The 20467-nt window shown below is 40.2% G+C and overlaps 3 protein-coding genes across 3 annotated transcripts in view; 2 read left to right on the plus strand and 1 right to left on the minus strand.

Moving 5' to 3' along the window:
- Nucleotides 1-20467, plus strand: part of LOC133714360 (uncharacterized) — a 70526-nt gene that overhangs the window by 26633 nt on the left and 23426 nt on the right. The gene's annotated exons all lie outside the window — the stretch shown is intronic.
- LOC133714339 (auxin response factor 7) lies at nt 1893-8530 on the plus strand. Its single transcript, XM_062140446.1, has 13 exons — nt 1893-2870; nt 3126-3238; nt 3320-3415; nt 3513-3569; nt 3680-3835; nt 3957-4041; nt 4276-4366; nt 4484-4648; nt 4754-4949; nt 5073-5211; nt 5349-7318; nt 7559-7749; nt 7833-8530. Exons 1-13 carry the CDS (start codon nt 2828-2830, stop codon nt 8011-8013), a joined length of 3483 nt encoding a protein of 1160 aa, XP_061996430.1. The 5' UTR covers nt 1893-2827; the 3' UTR covers nt 8014-8530.
- On the minus strand, nt 8648-10997 carry LOC133714348 (20 kDa chaperonin, chloroplastic). Its single transcript, XM_062140450.1, has 6 exons — nt 10839-10997; nt 10583-10755; nt 9747-9926; nt 9500-9655; nt 9102-9179; nt 8648-8988 (listed from the first exon to the last, which is right to left on the minus strand). Exons 2-6 carry the CDS (start codon nt 10751-10753, stop codon nt 8815-8817), a joined length of 759 nt encoding a protein of 252 aa, XP_061996434.1. The 5' UTR covers nt 10754-10755; nt 10839-10997; the 3' UTR covers nt 8648-8814.

Consider the following 20467-nt stretch of genomic DNA (forward strand, 5'->3'; position numbering starts at 1 on the left):
TTCCAGTGTTCCATGAACTATTATACGTGGTCCCTTTTTTTACCCATTAAAGCACATGGAAAACAAGACAAGTCTTCAAAGAATCAAAGTACTTACTTAGTTCTCCTCCACATGGGGGAAAATGCTCTCCATTTGTTTTTTTTTTTTGTTTTTTTTTTTTTCAACTTGGTGACCATATGTTTCTATCCCAATACCCAAAATAGAAAATGGATGACCATGACTGGTTTTCCATTATCTCTAGTATGGTGATAGTGGTTGTGATGGTCTTTGATTCTCGGAGCAGATGGAAAGAACAGAAGGAAGTTGGTGCTAAGTTAATTTGGACCCTCAAATTCAGGATCTTCTGTTGTCAATTTTGTCGCTTATTGTTAAATTCTGGGCAGGAAATGAAATTTCAATGGAGAATTGGTGATGCCTCCTGAAGCTCTGAGGATTCCACCAAATTTTGTGACATGTGAAGATCTCCTGCTTTTGCGGCTGCTGCTGTATATAAAATTGTCTTCTTTCCTTTTCATTCCCTTTGTTTTTTGGTCACTTTTTCTCCTCCTAAAGCTTGAGGAATCGAACTTTGTTATTATTTTGCTAAAGAGGGATCAAAGCATCATTTTGTATAAGAAGGCCAAACCCAGAAAACAAAGAACAAAATAGGGATTGGCTTTGGTTTTGGTTGTTGGTCAACATTTTATAATGTTGTGTTCACAATTGTCACACCTTTCAACATCAATCGCTAAGCAATTCTTACATATTAAAAAGTTTCATGACCAGAATTTTAGGTGGTGCATCACAATATATATGATTTAAAGTATTTTTTTTCTTTTTCTAAGATATCGTATGATAATGAATTTATAAAGGGCAAGCTGACCACTAATAGTTGTGTCAATGTTGATTATATTGTGAAAAGTACTCGATCTCTATAGATTGAGATAGATTTATAAATATTATGCTTTACCAACCGTGAGTTCATGGTATGAGAATTTGAATAAAATTAGGAATTAAAACCAAACATTATAATGTTTTACCAACAGTGAGTTCTAAAATTACTCCATTTTGATAATAAAAAATCCAAAACCAAGAGAATCATTAAGATGATAGTGATGCCTAGTTTTTATTCTTTTTGAATGGAGATGAGATGATGTATGGTTGATGGTTTTTTGGTGGGGCCCAAAGCCCCAAAGAAAAGGCCCAAATAAAATAAAAGGGGAAAATGAGTTGGATGCAGCACGAAAATAATAGTCAAACATCAAGTGCGTTACCACGTCATCAAGCACATAAAAAGGAAGCTTCTCTTTTCCAAAATGAGATCATGGCAAGTTCAACCTAATCCCTCCCCCATTTCCACCGTCGCGGTTACTTTTGCCAGAAACTTGAGAAAAGTGAACGTTTCCTCAGCCTTGATATTTCTTTGGGGTTACAAGTTTTCACACCCATCGTCATTATGACAAAAAGGACGATATAAAGTTAGCGAATTTAAATGTATGATAATCGCATGTTGAGTCATTCTGTGTCTCTGTGAAAGTTGATTGTTTAAAAAAGAATCATGTTCGGATTGGCTTGTTAAACATCATAATATACGTCATTTTATATGACTTGATATTACTTTGTGCGAGAGTTCAGAATGTCGGTAAAAAGATTAATAGTTGATGTATTGTTATCAGTTTTGAATATTAGAGTTACATTTGGATTTGAGAATTTCACAATATTAAACAATCAGCTAAACAGATTAATACACACGACACGTAACAATGAAATGAAATGAATAACTAGATAGATTCTAGTTCAATTTCACAAAGAAAAAGTATGATAAAGTAGGAGTTTTAAATGAAAATTTCCTAGGAATATGAGGTGAATTTAGGCGGAATTTGATTGGAAAATATAAAGAGAGGTGGGGACTGGCAAGGAATATTATTATCAATGTCTGCGGAGAGCATAACAGACGCTGATGAATATGATGCACAAATTATTGTTTATGGTTAGGCTTAATCTCTGTTATTTTTTTTATATGAATTCATTTTGATTTTGTTTAACCAGAAGTGAGAGAGAGTAGGAATGAGAGTGAATGCTTTTCTCTCTCTCTCTGCTCGAGTCTATTTCATGTCGGGGGCTGTTGATTCATTAAAGTAGAAAAAGCTGTCTGAGCTCTGTTTTTCTTTGGCCTCTGCTTTTCCGGCGACAAGTTAGTTCCTTTCGATCCCCTCAACAATTCTCCCTGTTCACAGAAAAAAAATAAAATAACCAACTTTGCAAGAACGCCAAACCCAAAAGCTTCAGGAAGACACAAAGTCCCCGTTTTGGGGTCGTTTTGTTTTTCTTTTCTGTTTTGGGAGTTCATTCATTACAACCCAGTTTCTAGTTTTGTTGTTGTCTTTGGCTGTTGGGGTGGTGGAAATGGATTCCAGTTCGGAAATGGAATATGTGGGATTCTCACTTTGCTGATTCAGCTGCAAAGTTGCGGTCTTTTTGGTCTCTTTTCTGGTTTTACTGGGTTGCTGAACATACCAACATCATTGGAATTGAGATTTTCAGCTATGGTGTTTGTGTTGATGATTTGAAATGCAACGATGGGCTTCTTTAAGTTGGACAAGTTTGTGTTTTTGGAGGCAAAATCAGTTTCTTGTTGCATTTTGGGGATTGGTGCTGGGCTTAATTACCTGAGTTTAATGTGAATTGAGGAAAGCTTTTATTGATTTTTGAAGGCTTTTACTTTTGAGAAGTAGTACTGCAATTTCTGGGTTTTAATGGGCTGCAGCTAGAATCCTGTTTGGTTATATCTTGGTGGAGCAAAGCAGGAATTTGAATTTCTGTGAGGCATATTGTTCAAGTGTTAACCATGAAGGCTCCTACAAATGGGTTTTTGGCAACTTCAGTTGAAGGTGAGGATTCTTGAGTTTTCTTATTCATTTGTAGCTTTGCAGCTTCACTAAGATTGGCTCAGATTAGTGGTTGCGTTTCAGTTTGTTATGGATTTGATTGCATACCAAAACATGCTTCATTTCTATTGTGATTGTTGCAGATATCACAAAAACTTCTTTTTCTCTTTTGAAACAATAGATCCTGAGTTCCTGAAATTTCATTTAGAATATAAAATTCTCTTCAAAACTGACATAGTTGTGTTTGGTATTAAGCAGGAGAACAGAAGAATATCAATTCAGAGTTATGGCATGCCTGTGCTGGGCCATTGGTTTCTTTGCCTCCAGTTGGAAGTCTTGTGGTTTATTTCCCTCAAGGCCATAGTGAGCAAGTGCGTCTTTTGATTTCAATGTACAGAAGCAAAGTTTTATGGTTTTATCTGGTTTCTGATGGAATCTATTGAATCTTGCAGGTTGCAGCATCTATGCAAAAGGAGACGGATTTCATACCTAACTACCCCAATCTTCCTTCGAAATTGATATGCTTGCTTCACAATGTCACATTACATGTATGGCAGTTCCACACATGTAATTTAAAATGATGAAATGTTATGAAGAACCATTGAATGGATTACTTAGATGCTTATTATTTGTTTTCTTAATCAGGCTGATACCGAAACAGATGAGGTGTATGCGCAGATGACTCTCCAACCAGTAAACAAAGTAGGTCAGCCATTCATTATGGGAATTAAGAAGTACTTGCAACTTAGCTTCTTTTACTTGCAAGTCATGAAGACTCAAAGGCGAAATTGTTTAAATATATGTTTCTGCAGTATGACAAGGAAGCAATACTGGCTTCTGACATGGGCCTCAAGCAAAGCAGGCAACCTTCTGAGTTTTTCTGCAAAACTCTTACAGCTAGTGACACAAGTACTCACGGTGGATTTTCTGTACCTCGTCGTGCAGCTGAGAAGATCTTCCCACCTCTAGTATGTAAAAACTGAAAATTTCTATTTAATATCAAGATGTCACAAGATAATGTGTAGTACATTCAGCTCAGAAATAGCTCAGAAATTCCTTGTAGTAACTAAAAGAAAATATCTTTGGTAGGATTTCACAATGCAACCACCAGCGCAGGAGCTTGTAGCAAAAGATTTGCATGATAGTGCATGGACATTCAGACATATTTATCGCGGTACTGCCCTCTTAGGATCATTCTTCTTCTGCTTCCATTTACCTCCATGTTTACATTCAGACATATGTTGCTCAAACATGCCATTTTTCAAAGGCTCTTTCCTCTACTCCTGTTAGCATTTTTACCATGTTAACCACAATAATTTCTTTATCTTCTTGTTTTTGTTATTTCTTTTTCTTATTATGTATATAGATGAAAATTTCATTAATCTAACTTTTAGCATCCTCATTTCAGGCCAGCCAAAAAGGCACCTGCTGACTACTGGTTGGAGTGTTTTCGTTAGCACAAAAAGACTCTTTGCTGGAGATGCTGTTCTTTTTATAAGGTGTGAAATGAAATACATGTTGAATTAGATGATTATTGCAGCAGATTTTTAGTCGATTATTGCAGCAGATTTTTAGTCTCTTTGGTTATTGATATGCCACCATCTGGTTGTATGCAGAGATGAAAAATCTCAGCTTCTCTTGGGTATAAGGCGTGCTAATAGGCAGCAACCAGCTCTCTCTTCATCAGTCATTTCCAGCGATAGCATGCATATTGGAATTCTTGCAGCTGCAGCTCATGCTGCTGCAAATAACAGTCCATTTACCATATTTTACAACCCGAGGTAAGTTGCTATAGAATGCTTAGAACTTCATTATTTTCTGTGTAATGAATGTCATCTTCTATTCTTATTTGATAGGTTTTGACAATATTTATTTGATCTTAATAGGGCCAGCCCTTCTGAGTTTGTGGTACCTTTAGCCAAGTACAATAAAGCGATGTATACCCAAGTTTCACTTGGCATGCGATTCAGAATGATGTTTGAGACTGAAGAGTCAGGAGTTCGCAGATACATGGGTACAATCACTGGGATTAGCGAGTTGGATCATGTTCGTTGGAAAAGTTCTCAATGGCGCAATCTTCAGGTATTGTTTAGCCATTCTTAATTTCTTCTTGTAGAGCACATCACCTCATAGGCATTTCTGTTGATATCTTTAGGCATTCTGATATTTACTATAGGTTAACTAGCTGTGATTTTATATTGATAGGTTGGATGGGATGAATCAACGGCTGGTGATCGGCCTAGCCGAGTTTCAATTTGGGAAATTGAGCCTGTTGTAACTCCTTTCTACATCTGCCCACCTCCATTCTTTAGACCAAAGTTTCCCAAACAACCAGGGATGCCAGGTAAACCACATTACAAGTTAACTAGATTCTTTTGTCCAATATCTTCCATCTTTAGTAACTTTGGAAATGTTTAAAAGGTTAAACTTGAAAAACTTTGGCTGTGGGATCCTATGAACAACATTTGTGTGCTTTTGCAGATGATGAATCTGACATAGAGAATGCTTTCAAGAGAGCCATGCCATGGCTTGGAGATGAGTTTGGCATGAAAAATTCCCCAAGCTCGATTTTCCCTGGTTTGAGTTTAGTGCAGTGGATGAATATGCAACAAAATAATCAGTTTTCAGCCCCTCAGTCTGGATTTTTCCCATCCATGGTTCCTCCAACTACCCTGCATAACGGTACTGATGATCCATCCAAGTTGCTGAATTTTCAAGCTCCTGGTCTAACTGCACCGGGCCAGGTAAATAAAGCAGCTCCACAAAGTCAAGTTAGTCAAGTGCAACAGCCAACTGTGACATGGCCCCAACAGCAGCAGCTGCAGCAACTAATGCAGAATCCTATGAACCAACAGCAGCAAAATCACTCGCAACAGCAACAGCTACAACAATTATTGCATACTCCTTTGAACCAACAACAGCAAAATCATCCCCAACAGCAGCAGCTGCAGCAATTAATGCAAACTCCTGCAAACCAACAGCTGCAAAATTACTCTCAGCAGCAACAGCAGCAACGGGAGCAACAAAACCATCAAGAACCTCAAGGCCTTCAACAGCTGCAGCAACTTCATCAGCTACATCAGCAGCAACCACAACGGCAACAGTCACAGCAACAACAACAGTTAGGTCAACCGACTCTTGTAAGTAATGGTCTTGTTACTCCGAACCAAATCCCAAGCCAAAATTCGCAGCAACCAATGATGTTCACTCAGCTTCAGCAGCAGCATTCACTAACAAGCAGTACCCAATCCCAGCAAGCAGTCCACACTCCTAATAAGAATTCATTCCAGTTGGCAGCCGGCACACAAGACTCACAAATTCAGCAACAATTGGAACCGCAACCAAGCCTGTTGCAAAGGCAGCAGCAGGTACAGTTGCAACAGTCCCCATTGCAGTTGTTGCAACAGCCACAGAAAGCACAGCAGCAGCCACAAGTACAATCATCGTCACAACAGGCTTTGTCTGAGCAACAACTTCACTTACAGTTGCTTCAGAAATTGCAGCAGCAACAGCAACAGCAGCAGCAGCAGCAACAACAACAATTATTCTCTCCATCAAGCCCACTTTTGCAGCCGCAAATGCTACAGCAGCAGCTGGCCCATCAACAAAACCAGCAATTACAACAGTTGCAGTTGCCTCTGTCTCAACATCATCAGCAACAGCTAAGCGGTAACAGCTTCTCAGCAGACAAACTTCTCAACAGCAACAACTTCTCGGCTTCACCAATGATGCAGGCCCAACATGTTTCATCTATCCAACAACAGAACCAGCACAAGCCAGTTACAGCAATCAGAAGCCATTCCAATCTTACAGAAGGGGACGGTCCATCATGTTCAACCTCCCCTTCTACAAATAATTGCCAGGTGTCCTCATCAAACCTACTGAACAGGAATCAGCAAGGAACAGCCATGTTGATAGGGGATCCAGTGGCGGAGCCTTCTAGTAACTTGGTTCATGATTTTCAGAGCAAGTCTGATATTCGAATCAAACATGAGTTGCCCATTTCAAAAGGACTGGACCAAATTAAATATAAAGGTGCCATCACTGATCAGTTGGAAGCTTCCTCTTCTGGAACTTCGTACTGTCTGGATGCTAGCACAATACAGCAGAACTACGCGCTCCCATCCTTCTGTTTAGATGGTGATGTCCAATCACATCCTCGGAACAATCTTCCGTTTTCAGCTAATATTGATGGATTGGCACCTGACACTTTGTTGTCAAGAGGATATGACTCTCAGAAAGATCTTCAGAACTTACTGTCTAATTATGGTGGGACACCAAGAGATATTGAGACAGAGCTATCTACTGCTGCAATCAGCTCTCAATCATTTGGGGCGCCAAACATGCCATTCAAGCCTGGGTGCTCTAGTGATGTTGCTCTAAATGATGCTGGAGTTCTAAATAATGGTTTGTGGGGATCACAGGCCCAACGTATGAGAACGTATACAAAGGTTTGTTACTCTACTCAGCTATCTTTTCTTTATCCCTTTTGATGTCAAGTGCATATTTATCATGGAATTGGTAAACCAATTAGTCTGCCTGTATATAGCTATTTCATCAGTATATTTCTTTACTGCCTAACATGTCAAAGTAAGAACTTTGTGATTAGGCTGAGGATGTCATAGTTTATATGATATGAGTTTATTATTCATAAAGTTCCTTTGCATAATACCACTTCAACCTTTTTATAGGTTCAAAAGCGTGGATCAGTGGGAAGATGTATTGATGTTACCCGGTATAAAGGCTATGATGAGCTCAGGCATGATCTAGCCCGCATGTTTGGGATTGAAGGGCAACTAGAAGATCCACAAAGAACTGACTGGAAGCTTGTTTATGTGGATCACGAAAATGACATACTTCTTGTTGGTGATGATCCATGGGAGTAAGTCAAGCAAGATGCAATTGCAATAGCAATAATTGTGGTTTTCCTTGTTCAAGTATTCATTTTGTGTTAATTGCTTTCAGGGAGTTCGTGAGCTGTGTCCAGAGTATAAAGATACTGTCATCTGTTGAAGTACAACAAATGAGCTTGGATGGAGATCTGGGAAATGTTCCTGTTCCCAACCAAGCTTGCAGTGGAACTGACAGTGGAAATGCATGGAGGGCACCATATGAAGATAACTCTGCAGCCTCATTCAATCGGTAAAGGTTTCGATATTGAGACAATCTAGTCTTCAACATTAAATCCCATCAAGTAAGCTGTAGCTGATGTGAACAAAATCCCTCCCGTGAGATAGATACAGCAATACCACACAAGCTTCCTGAATCTGTAGAGGGATATAATTGCTCCATGACCAGTATTGAAGATACTGGTTCTGCGGATTCAGAGGATAACCTAGAGCTTATGCACGTGCTTGACACACTTAATTCTTGCATATGATGTTGTTCATGACTGGTCGATATTTTGTACGGTACAGCGGGGGTAAAATGATGTATGATATTTCTTCTTTGAGGCAGATTGAACATTCATTTCTTACTAATTTGTAAATTCTATAGAGCAACCTTGGAATTGAATATAGCTTTAGCCTTTAGTTATGACTCGCGACAGATGTAATGGCACTGAGTTTGTCCCATTTCTAACTTGTGTGTTCATTGCATGCTAGTTTTTCTATGATGTGAATTACTGAGCCTTTTATTTACTCTGTTCTTTGCAGAGTGGTACATTCACTTGTTCATATGTGCTTAAACCTGAGATCACTGTCTTGTAATTTGAATTTGGGATAGATCTTCATTCTGATTTTATCAGGCTGGAACTTCATCCAAATTCAAATAAAAACACATTTGATAACAAATTTGCCACAACTGCAATCATTATATTCCCAGTGTTATTACATTGAAAGGTACAGAAATGACACCTGAAGCCCTTAAAGCTATGTAATCAGAAATGTCTAGAAGAAACTCCGCGAGGCATGTCAAAAATACAAACTGCGAACATCTAATTGGACAACTAAGAAAGGATGGCAATGACATCTGAAGCCCTCAAAGCTATGTATTCAGAACCATCTTTGCCCTTGAAGTCATTCCCTGCATACTTAGAGTACAAAACTGTGCTCCCCTTGCTGATGCTTAATGGTTTCCTGTTCCCTTCCTCGTCAAGAGTACCGGGTCCAACAGCAATCACCTGTTAACATCAGAGGCAAAACATAAATATATGATCTCAGAAACCCACACCTTAAAACAAAATAGAAGGGACTTGGGGCTAAAACGGAATATCTCACAACTGCTAACCCTTACCTCGCCAATGGAGGGTTTCTCTTTGCTGGCCTCTGTCAACAACAAACCTCCAGCGGTCTTTTGCTCAGCCTCAGCAACCTGCATTTGTTGTATATAGGTGCAGCACCGTCAGGAACCTTGGATTAAATATGTGGAAAGAGATGTAATGTGCATATCATATGGTAACTACTTCCACTAGAAAGAGTGGGAGATAAATCAAAACCAGCACCATGTAGGATGTACATCTCTTGCTGGATACAGATTAATAAGAATTCTCACAATCAACCAAAGTGCTCAAAACATTCATAAGGACCTTCAAATCTATGCATTCATAAGGACCTTCAAATCTATGCTCTACTTCAAAAAATGACTCTTGATTATGTTTCAGATAAGAGTTTAAAGTGTGAAGGTAAACAAACCTTGATTAGGACTCTATCATTCAGGGGTTTAAGATCCTTGACATCATCTGTCTCAAGAATACCAACAATGTCATCATCCTTCAAAATAAGATGCTTTGTACCATTGAACTCCACCTCTGTCCCAGCATACTTGGAATATACAACTTCTGCACCAGTCTATATTATGGAAAAGAAGCATTCAATAAACAGGAAATTTAGAAATTAATTCATCAGAGCTAAGCAGGGCCATGTGGAAAATCATCTATACCTGGACACTGATCCCCACTTTTGTTTTGCCAATGGTTTTGCCCTCTCCGACAGCAACCACTTCACCTCCTTGAGGCTTTGTCTGAGCCGTGGTTGGAAGCAAAATTCCCCCACCAGTTTTCTCCTCCACGGTGTTGATCTTCACAAGCACTCTGTCACCCAAAGGCTTAATCGAAGTGTACTGCAGAATTGGAATGACAACACCCTCACGTCAGAGAAAGAACAAATAGCATGAGGAGAACCAAGTTATAATGTAACACCCATGACAACAAAACAAAAACTTTCTTTTTAATTATTCGACTTAACAAAAAACAAAAAATGCATAAACCCTACCACTAAGTATTAAGTACCCTGAATAGAGTAAATTGGTAGATACAACAGAATAAAGATAACCAAATGATCAAACATCAAAGCCATTTTCAAAACAATGACAAGTTCAGAATATAAGGCTATGGATAGGACGAAATAGCTAGGAAATAAACCCCAAGTCCAATCTGCAAAGTTAACTCTATAAACTTGAACTGATTACTCGGCATTGCTGAAGAAGCAAAGATGAGCCTCAAAACTAGAACCTCAACAAGGTCTAAACCAAGAATATAGGAGGGATTTTTTTTTTTTTTTTTTTAAAGAATCGCCAACAATTTCACCACAATCAGACTAGCAAAGTCAACCATATAAATTTTGCTGCTAACCAATTACTGAAATCATCTTTACCACACAACACCAACACCAAGTACCAAAAAATGTCCAAAGCAACCAACTTTATCCACAAAAATGAAATCTTTACAAGACCCAACAACGCACATGCACCAGAAATGAATTAGGGTTGAGAACAACCTTGGGAGCAACGGTGGTGGCGGCCTTGACGACTAGGCCGCGGAAGGAGCGGTGGCCCACCAGTGACACTGCAGCTGGAGACCCGAACTTGCTGTTTGAGGGTCTAAGCCCTTCAAATGAGGCCAAGCTCCTGGCCGAGATAGATGAGGCTGTTAGCTGAGCTGTGGCCATTTCTGCGCAAAAACCCAAATCCAATTTCAATTCAGAGAAATAATTTCAAATCCCCAATTAATTTGAGAAGGAGAAGCAAAATTACCTAATGAATTTTGAGGAGAAGAGAGGAGGAGGAGGAGCTCTAGTGGCTTTGTAGAGTGAAGAAGAAGAAGAAGAAGATAAAACCCTAAAAAGTTTGGACTCTGCAGGCGAGGTTTTATGAGACGATAACACACTCTTCTAGAACTGCTCTTTTGTTTTGTCTCGCAATCATGGATTGGGTTGGGTCGTCCCTAAGCCTCTAAGGTCTTGTTCTTCTTGAAATGTGGGCCTTTCAAGTCCTGGAGAGCCCAAATATTGTGACTCACACTGTGGACAATAAAATGAAACTTTTGAGATATTTGAATGTCTTCGAAAAGAGAATAACTGTAGATGATTTTCATGTATCATCCATCTATGGACACAAATTCCATTTCTTTTAGCATGGCATTTCACAAAGCGCATATGTATTTAAATGTGCGTCATATTCATATCTACGAGAAGAAGATAACTTTATGAATCGAAATGTCTGAGATATTGAAGGAAATTAAATATAAAATATAAAATATAAAGTTACTTCTCGAGTCTCGTTGAGAAGAAGACAATGGCTGTGGCTCGAGATATATTGTACTGGTTAGGATGAGAGTGTCCTCTTCTTCTAACACACAACATAAACCAATTCTAATCTCTCTCTAAATTAGATTTACATTAATGAGGAGTGTTATGTAAAAGTAATTAGGAGTGAAACCGAGGAAGAAAAGAAAATTACCTAATGGATGATGAATCTTAGAATCTGGAAATTCTCTTCCACCAAACTAATATGCTTCAATTCCTAAATAAATTATTATATAGGGCATGAGTGATTTTACCCTTCCGCAAAAAATAATAATAAACAAAACATTGTTCAAGTAAATCCATAATATGTGTCTGGCCCAAACTCTAGGTTACTTGACCTAGTTGTAATAGAGTTTTGAATTAGAGATATTCTCGGAGATATTCATAGATATCCGATTAATTGTACGATTATCTTTCTTTGTACAACTCTGATTCTATACCTTGTAATCCTTTATATAAAGAGACCCCTATTATCAATGAAAGCACGACTCAATTCTCTTCCAATTTTGGTTTTCCTTAAACACGTTATCAGCATAAAGCCCTAACCCTGAAACTCTAAATTTATAGCCTTCAAACCCTAGCCACCACCGCCGCATATATTGAAGCCCTCAATCCCAGGATTCCATAACCGGCTTGAAAACCACCGAACCGGCCACTGGAAGTATCGAACCAGCCCTCCAAGAAGAAAAAAAGGGATCCCTGCACCAGTTCACCACATTCCGGACCTCCGATAGCTACCAAATTTTGCCATCAGCAGCGTCTTGATCCCAGGATCCAGGAACCGGAAACAGAACTCCAAAAACCGGTCTAAAAGCCGCTGAATCGGCAGAAGAAAGAAAAAAAAAAAAAAGAAGGCAGCCCATAAGCCCAAAGGCCCACAGACGCAGGCCCACTGCCACATCATCACCAGACCCCACTGCCACGTCAGCTCCGGCGAGATTTTTCCGGCGACTTTTTTCGACAATTTTCTACACTTTTCAAGGTATGTTTTAAAGGTTCCTTTAGTTCCCGTTTTTGAAGTTTTTATTGTTTTTCTCTTCTTTTTCTCGGGGACTTGCAACCTCCCTTCTTCTACCCCCCTTTCTTCATCATAGGGGAGACCTAATTAAGCCAAACTGTGGGGATTCGTGCTCACTCCAAGCTTGGAGCTTGTTGAGATCTCCAAACTTAGAGTTTGTAGAGAATTTATGATCGACCACTTAAATCATTGTTTCGATCTAATCCAATACCTCTTGGAATTGAGTTTCTTGGAAGCGATTACGCTCAGAAATTTTATATGTTTTCGTGGTAAGTTTTTTCGCTCTGAAACTAACTTTTTTTCTTGTTCTCTTTCAGGATGAGTAACCTGAACAAATTGGACTTTGCTCCATTGGGAACAACTGGCTCTGGATATCACAGGTGGGTTTGTGATGTCTGCCAGCATCTCAAGGCCGATGGAATCCTGGATACGATTCTCGAGCCTAGCCAGGACGTGCTAACTGTTGAGCAAACTCAAGCTTTGGAAGCAAATAGAGCAGCCTTAGAGGCAAATAAGGCGAAAGCCATCATCCTAATGACTCGTCATATGGATGATTCGCTCCAGTACGAGTGTATGAATGAAGAAGACCCCAGAAGGCTGTGGGTCTCACTCGAAGAAAGATTTGGCAACGTCCGTGACTCCCTGCTTCCTGACTTAGAAGTGAGATGACATAGCCTTCGTTTCTGTGATTTCAAGTCAGTTCTTGACTACAACTCGAAAACACTTCGCATTAAATCCTTAATGGAATTCTATGGTAAAGAGATCACATATGCGATGTTGATTGGGAAGACTTTCTCTACCTTCCTAGTCTCTGCATTCATGGTTGCTAAGAACTATCGAATCGATGTTACTGCAAGACGGATCACAAGGTTTCATGAGCTTATTGGAGCTATGAATGTCGCTGAAAAGCAAGACAACATCCTTGTGAAGAACTATAATTCGAGATCCGTGGAAACAGAGAATATTTTGGAATCCAATTATAGTCGTGCCCCTAAGAGAGGGCTCTAAGGGCGAAACTCTAATCTTAGGGATATTTCTGGACGTTCTGGTCCATATAATCGCTCTACTTGGGAAGGTAACCGCCAAAATAGGCGAACACGAAACCAAAGAGGTCAACGTAGAAAGAGAGAGGGAGGCAACGCCTCTGGCCATGTTGGTGGCGCCACCAACACTAAGAGCCATCTAAATGACGCTTTCAAAGCGCCTCAATCAATGGAGTCTAACCAAAGAGATGTATGTTCTCGATGTGGAGTATCCGGTCATTGGGCACACATTTGTAGAGCTTGTGAAGAAATTGTCACTGCCTACAAAGCATATCGTGAAGCAAGAGAAGCTCACTATGTGGAACAAGAAGATCAAGAAGTTGATCTAGAGTAAAGGGTTGAAGACTGCAAATCTGGCTGGAATCAATAGATCGCCAATTCTGTTTAAGTCTTTATTTTTTCAAGAGATGTAATAGGCAATTGCCATTTACTTTGTAGTAAATGTCATTGGTTTAGTTTTTCTTCACATAGCTCATCCAAAATGAGTATGATGTCTAGGAAGGTTTTGAGATAAGTGGTACTTAAGCGAGTTTTGCTCCACTGACATCTCTCTACTCACCTGGTCATATTTATTTTGGAGTTATCGAAAGAAGTCAAACGACTACCGTACCTTTGTTTTGCATTAGTTAGCATTTGGATTAGATTCTCCTAATGGTTAAGAGACAATGATGTACTCCGTTGGCTTATGAATAAAATTTCGAGTTCTTTTCATTATGACTCCATTTTGATTCTGAGCATATTACTTTGGGACTACGATGGCTGGGCCATCAGTATTAATTCAAGGACATGGAATGGCCTAAGTTCCCCTTGCCAAATGGCACCTTGATTACTGTTACAGAAACTCTCTACGCTCCTAGAGCAAATCGCACCTATGAATAGCCAACGGATACCATGCAAAAACGCATGTAGAGAACGGAAATGAGTTTCTTTGCAATACCTCTAATGATTGAGAACAAATGCGCATCTTAGAGAAGTTTATGTGTCTCTCTAGTGGACTATATGTCACTATTCGAGCTATTAAACCCAATAAAGTTATGAGAGAAGATCTCTTGGATTTAGACACATATTGGCTTTGTCACGACAAGATAGGTAATCCTAGTCCTGATATGATGATCCGTCTATTAAAGACTTCACACGGACATCCATTCTTTCGAGCGAAACGAAGCATGAATCCAAAGTTGATTCCTGGACTAAGTGTGACCGTCGCAGCTGCCTCTGGCGCCACTATTGTCCACCACCAGCCTAGGGCTGGCACAGTCCCTATTCATGACGCCATGGATGGCGTCCATCATGGTGATGGCACCCTAGGTGATGCTACAATCACCAACTTTGCATCAAATAGCATTTCAGACGCTCAGGCCCAACCAAAATCCTCATTGGTTGCTTCTACAGCCTCTCGCTATTTTTACAAAGCCTGTTCCTAAGGGAAGTTAGGACTAAGACCGTCCTATGCAAAGGATATGAAAATATTCATTCTGTTCTTACATAGAATCCATGGGGATTCTGTGAACTAATTCAACCAACTTGCGGACGCTTAAATATTTCATAATGTTGGTTGACACGCAAACACGCTGGTCACGTGTTATGTCATTGTCCACTTGTAAATGCTGCTTATATTACAATACTAGCAAATATCATATGACAACGGGCTCACTCCTCGGATCATCCTATTCCGTCAATTGGACTTGACAATGCTAGAGAGTTTACATCGAAGACTTTTGATGGTTATTGCATTGGGACTGATGTTGGACATCATATTCCCATGAACACACCCAAATGGTCTTGTGGAAACGACTACGATGATAGTCCGGACATTGGTAATGCGCACCACTCTCCTTATATCCGCTTGAGGTGATGCAATATCGCATGCAGCTATGCTAATTCGTCTACGACCTACCGTCACTCAATGTACCTCTGCGTTACAATTAGTGACTGGGTACAAGTATTTTGTACTTACGCACATTTGAGTGAGCCATTTATGTGCCCATTGCGCCGCCACAGGGCACTATGATAGGTCCTTACAGACGAATGGGCAACTCAGTTGAATTTGAGACTCCAACAATCGTCCGCCACTTAATGCCATTGCAAGGCGATCTCCTTACCGCTAGGTTTGCGGATGTCACTTTGATGAAACAGTCTTCCTGTCGTTAGGGGGAGATAAGAACACAGATGTTCAGCAGGAACGACAAGAATTTTCGTGGTCTGTCCCCACTATGTCTCATCTTGATCCCTATTAAAGTGACGAGATCACACAAATATGCTGCAAACATGCCTGCAAGGAAGGACGTCCCTACGAGAGGACGTAACGCCACCCTACACGGAGGTAGGCATGGCGCCAAAGCCAAAGAGAGTGGCACTCTGGCGTTACAGGCCATGGCCCCAGCTAGGATGCGTGGGAGGCCGGTGGGTTCGAAGGATACCTTGGCACAAACCAATCCTTGGATCATCGACACTCAAAATCCATCTCATGAGTATCTTCAGGGTTATGGTTATCGTTGGAGGACGCCTCAACGTCAGAACCTATTCCTGAGAATATAGAGCTCTATGAAAATTACACTAGTGTACATGAGACGTGGGATATAAACTCCATCATAATTGATGATGTAGTTGCGCATTTCATTGCGCATGAGTTTGTTGAGTCTGATGATATCGAACCACGCTACGTTGATAAATGAATGCCAACGTAGAGAAAGTTGGCCTAAATGGAAAGATGCGATCCAGGTTAAGATGAATTATCTAACGAAGAGGAAGGTTTTCGAGCTAGTGATGCCAACACCTCCTAACATAAAACCTATTAACTAATGGGTCTTCGTTAGAAAGCGTGATGAGAAAAAGAGATGGCAATCTCGCCTTATGGCGCAAGGCTTCTCACAAAACGCTCTGGAATCGACTACGATGAGACATATTCTCTCGTAATGGATGTCACTGCACTCTACTACCCTGTCAGTTTGGTAGTTTCCTAATAGCTGATCATGCAGCTTACGAATGTGGTCACTACGTATCTCTATAGGGATCTAGATACGGAATATACATGGAGGTTCATGGTGGACTTTATTTACCCAATTTAAGTGGCTCTAGATCACGCAGCGCGTTCACAATAAGGTTGAAACGCTCACTAAAGTGACTACTTGATTGGGAAGGGATATGCTCGCGCGTTTCCATAACAAGTTTCGGATTCTATTGCGGTTCACGTTGGACATGATCTTCATTGCAAGCCCTTAAAGAGTTAAGGGAAACCGCTAAACACTTGAAATCCGAGTTTGAGATGAAGGATTTTGGGAGAACACGATTATGCCTCGGTTTGGAACTTGAGCACCGTGTTGATAGATGTTTAGGCATTTTGACAAGGTTAAGCCTTCAAGCACCCCCATGATCGTTCGTAGTCTTGATCCTAAAAATGATCCTCTTCGTCCGAAGGATGATGACGAATATGTGCTAGAGGCAGAAGTGCCTCACTTAAGTACAATAGGCGCATTATTGTACTTACCCCAATGCACAAGACCGGACATCTCATATGTTGTGAACTTGTTAGCTAGTTATAGCTCTGCGCCAACGCGACGCCATTGGATTGGTGTAAAAGATATCTTTCGGTACTTGAGATGTACAATTGATATGGGCTTGTTCTATCCCTACAGAGAGATCGATGATGGATTCGGACCCATCACACACCAGGAACGCCTCCAACACTGGCTTGCGTCCATTATCCCCATCCCAAAACGACATGTGTTTTGGAAGGTTTTGCTGATATTGGGTATCTCTCTGACCCGTACAAAGGTCATTCCTAAACTGGTTAAGTGTTCACCATGGGTAAAGACCGTGATATCTTGAAGGTCTACAGAACAGACCTTAGTCGCTATATCTTCGAATCATGCATAGATTATTGCTCTTCACGAAGTAGTTCGTGAATGTTTATGGATCCTGGATTAGATCCATAATTACGCATGTTCAAACAATTGTGGTTTGAAGTCTACCACCGATGAGCCTACAAGCATTTAGAATAATGCTGCTTGTTTTGAACAAATGAAGCAAGGCTACATCAAAAGCGACAACACCGAGCATAATTAGCAACAACAGACTCTCCTCAAGATCAAAGTGAACTAGATTCGATCTTACGACAATGTGGCAGACTTGCTCACTAAGTCATTGCCTAAATTCCACTTTCGAGAAACATGTTGGTGGCATCGTTTGCGGAAGTTATCCGAACTCCCATGACCGTTGTCATCAGGGGAAGGTGCAGACATTAGGGGGAAATGTCTACATGTATGGTCTCGAAACGTGAAGGGTGTGTTGTGCTCCTTTTCCCCTTCGACCGATGTTATTTTTGTCCCACAAGGTTTTTGTTACTCGGCAATGTTTTTAATGAGGCAATGAGAGGAGCACCACATTTGGATGACACAAGGGGGAGTGTTCGAGTAAATCCAGAATATGTGTTTGGCTCAAACTCTAGGTTACTTGACCTAGTTGTAATAGAGTTTTGAATTAGAGATATACTCAGAGATATTCATAGATATCCGATTAATTGTACGATTATCTTTCCTTGTACAACTCTGATTCTGTACCTTGTAATCCTTTATATGGGCCCCTATTATCAATGAAAGCACGACTCAATTCTCTCCCAATTTTGGTTTTCCTTAAACAAACATTTGATTTTAATCTATACTCATGTTTGTTGGGATTGTAGATTATGGTAATAAATGTTGATCATATATTCATGTTAGATCTAGTGTAGAACCAAAACTACAATTTAATTGAACTAAATTTACTGCATTAATTGAAACAACTTTACCACATTCATTTTTCACTATTTGCATATAATTGAACAAAGATAGAATATTGAAAACGAATTTGTTCACAATATTTTTTTTTTTTTTTTTACTCTGGACGACAATGTAACTCTCCACCCCACCCCATCCCTGATGTCAGTTAGGCTAGCTAACCAACAGGCCACGGCTCACCGACTATTTGTTCACAAACTTGTAATAAGGGTGTAGGTGGAGTAATTACCTCTAATATAAGTAAGCTTATACCATAAAGAATTCACATTAATTACCACATGATAATGAATTTGTTGTCACATTTATAAATATGTATGACATATACATTTGTATGTACCATAGGATTTCTCCATTTTTGCTCTTCGCATTTTCTTCTCCCGTACTCCTTTTCTCTTTGTTATAACTTACAGGTATCGATTTTGACCTTTCACTATGACCTACCCCTAATTAAAAAATAAAAAACTGTTGTAGGGAATCAGAAATTGAGAGAAATTCGTTGTGTATTCTCATTGATAATAGGGGCCTCTTTATATAGAGGATTACAATGCATAGAATATCAATCATATAAGGAAAGTAATCTTACATTGAATAGGAATCTAGATCCTTCTAATTTAACCCTATTACCACTAGGTCAAGTAACCTAGAGTTTGGGCCAGACACATAATCAGAATTTCCTTGAACATTCCCCCTTGTGTCACCCAAACGTGGTGCTTCTCTCGTTGCCTCATTAAAAACCTTGCCGAGTAACAAAAACCCTGTGGGACAAAAATAACCTCGGTCGAAGGGGAAAAAGAGCACAACACACCCTTCACGCTTCGAGACAATACATGTAGACATCTCCCCCTGATGTCTGCATCTCCCCCTGATGACTACGGTAATGGGAGTTCGGATAACTTCCGCAAACGACACTACCAACATGTTTCTCGAAAGTGGAATTTAGGCAATGACTTAGAGAGCAAGTCTGCCACACTGTCCTCAGATTGAACCTAGTTCACTTTGATCTTGAGGAGAGTCTGTTGTTGCTGATTATGCTTGGCGTTGTCTCCTTTGATGTAGCCTTGCTTCATTTGTTCAAAACAAGCAGCATTATCCTAAATGCTCGTAGGCTCATCTGTGGTAGACTTCAAACCACAATTGTTCGAACATGCGTAATTATGGATCCAATCCATATACATTCACGAACTACTTCGTGAAGAGCAATGATCTCTGCATTGTTCGAAGATATAGCGACTATGGTCTATTCTGTAGACCTCCAAGATATCACGGTCTTTTCCCATGGTGAACACTTAACCAGATTGGGAATGACCTTTGTGTGGGTCAGAGAGATACCTAATATCAGCAAAACCTTCCAAAACACTTATGTCGTTTTGGGGTGGGGATAGAGGACGCAGGCTAGTGTTGGCGGCGTTCCTGGTGCGTGATGGGTCCGAATCCATCATCTTTCTGTAGGGATAGAACAAGCCCATATCAATCGTACATCTCAAGTATCGAAAGATATCATTTGCACCGATCCAATGGCGTCGCGTTGGCGCACAGCTATATCTAGCTAACAAGTTCATGGCAAATGAGATGTCCGGTCTTGTACATTGAGCTAAATACAATAATGCGCCTATTGTACTTATGTAAGGCACTTCTGCCTCTAGCACATCTTCATCATCATCCTTTAAACGAAGAGGATCCTTTTCAGGATCAAGACTACGGACGATCATGGGGGTGCTTGAAGGTTTGACTTTGTCAAAATGCCTAAGCATCTATCAACACGATACTCAAGTTCCAAACCGAGACATAATCGTGTTCTCCCAAAAATCCTTCATCTCAAAATCGGATTTCAAGTGTTCAGCGGTTTCCCTTAACTCTTTAAGGGCTTCTAATGAAGATCATGTCTAACATGAACCGCGATAGAATCCGAAACTTGTTATGGAAACGCGTGGGCATATCCCTTCCCAATCAAGTAGTCACTTTAGTGAGCGTTTCAACCTTATTACAAACGCGCTTCGTGGTCTAGAGCCACTTGACTTGGGTAAATGAAGTTCACCATGAACCTTCATGTATATTCCGTATCTAGATCCCCATAAAGATACGTAGTGACCACATTTGTAAGCTACATGATCAGTTATTCTGAAACTACCAAACTGACAAGGTAGTGGAGTGCAATGACATCCATTACGAGAGAATATGTCTCATCGTAGTCGATTCCAGGGCGTTTTGTGAGAAGCCTTGCGCCATAAGGCGAGATTGCCAT

Source organism: Rosa rugosa, chromosome 1 (assembly GCF_958449725.1).
Source record: "Rosa rugosa chromosome 1, drRosRugo1.1, whole genome shotgun sequence".
Lineage (NCBI taxonomy): Eukaryota > Viridiplantae > Streptophyta > Magnoliopsida > Rosales > Rosaceae > Rosa > Rosa rugosa.

Excerpts from the sequence above, each read along its gene's own strand:
- LOC133714339 (XM_062140446.1), top strand. The coding sequence starts at position 2,828 with ATGAAGGCTCCTACAAATGGGTTTTTGGCAACTTCAGTTGAAG. Across the intron at positions 3,570-3,679 it reads CTCTCCAACCAGTAAACAAA|TATGACAAGGAAGCAATACT; the intron begins GTAGGTCAGCCA and ends ATGTTTCTGCAG. Across the intron at positions 4,950-5,072 it reads CTCAATGGCGCAATCTTCAG|GTTGGATGGGATGAATCAAC; the intron begins GTATTGTTTAGC and ends TTATATTGATAG.
- LOC133714348 (XM_062140450.1), bottom strand. The coding sequence starts at position 10,753 with ATGGCCACAGCTCAGCTAACAGCCTCATCTATCTCGGCCAGGAGCTTG. Across the intron at positions 9,927-10,582 it reads CCACCACCGTTGCTCCCAAG|TACACTTCGATTAAGCCTTT; the intron begins GTTGTTCTCAAC and ends CCAATTCTGCAG. Across the intron at positions 8,989-9,101 it reads AGAAACCCTCCATTGGCGAG|GTGATTGCTGTTGGACCCGG; the intron begins GTAAGGGTTAGC and ends TGATGTTAACAG.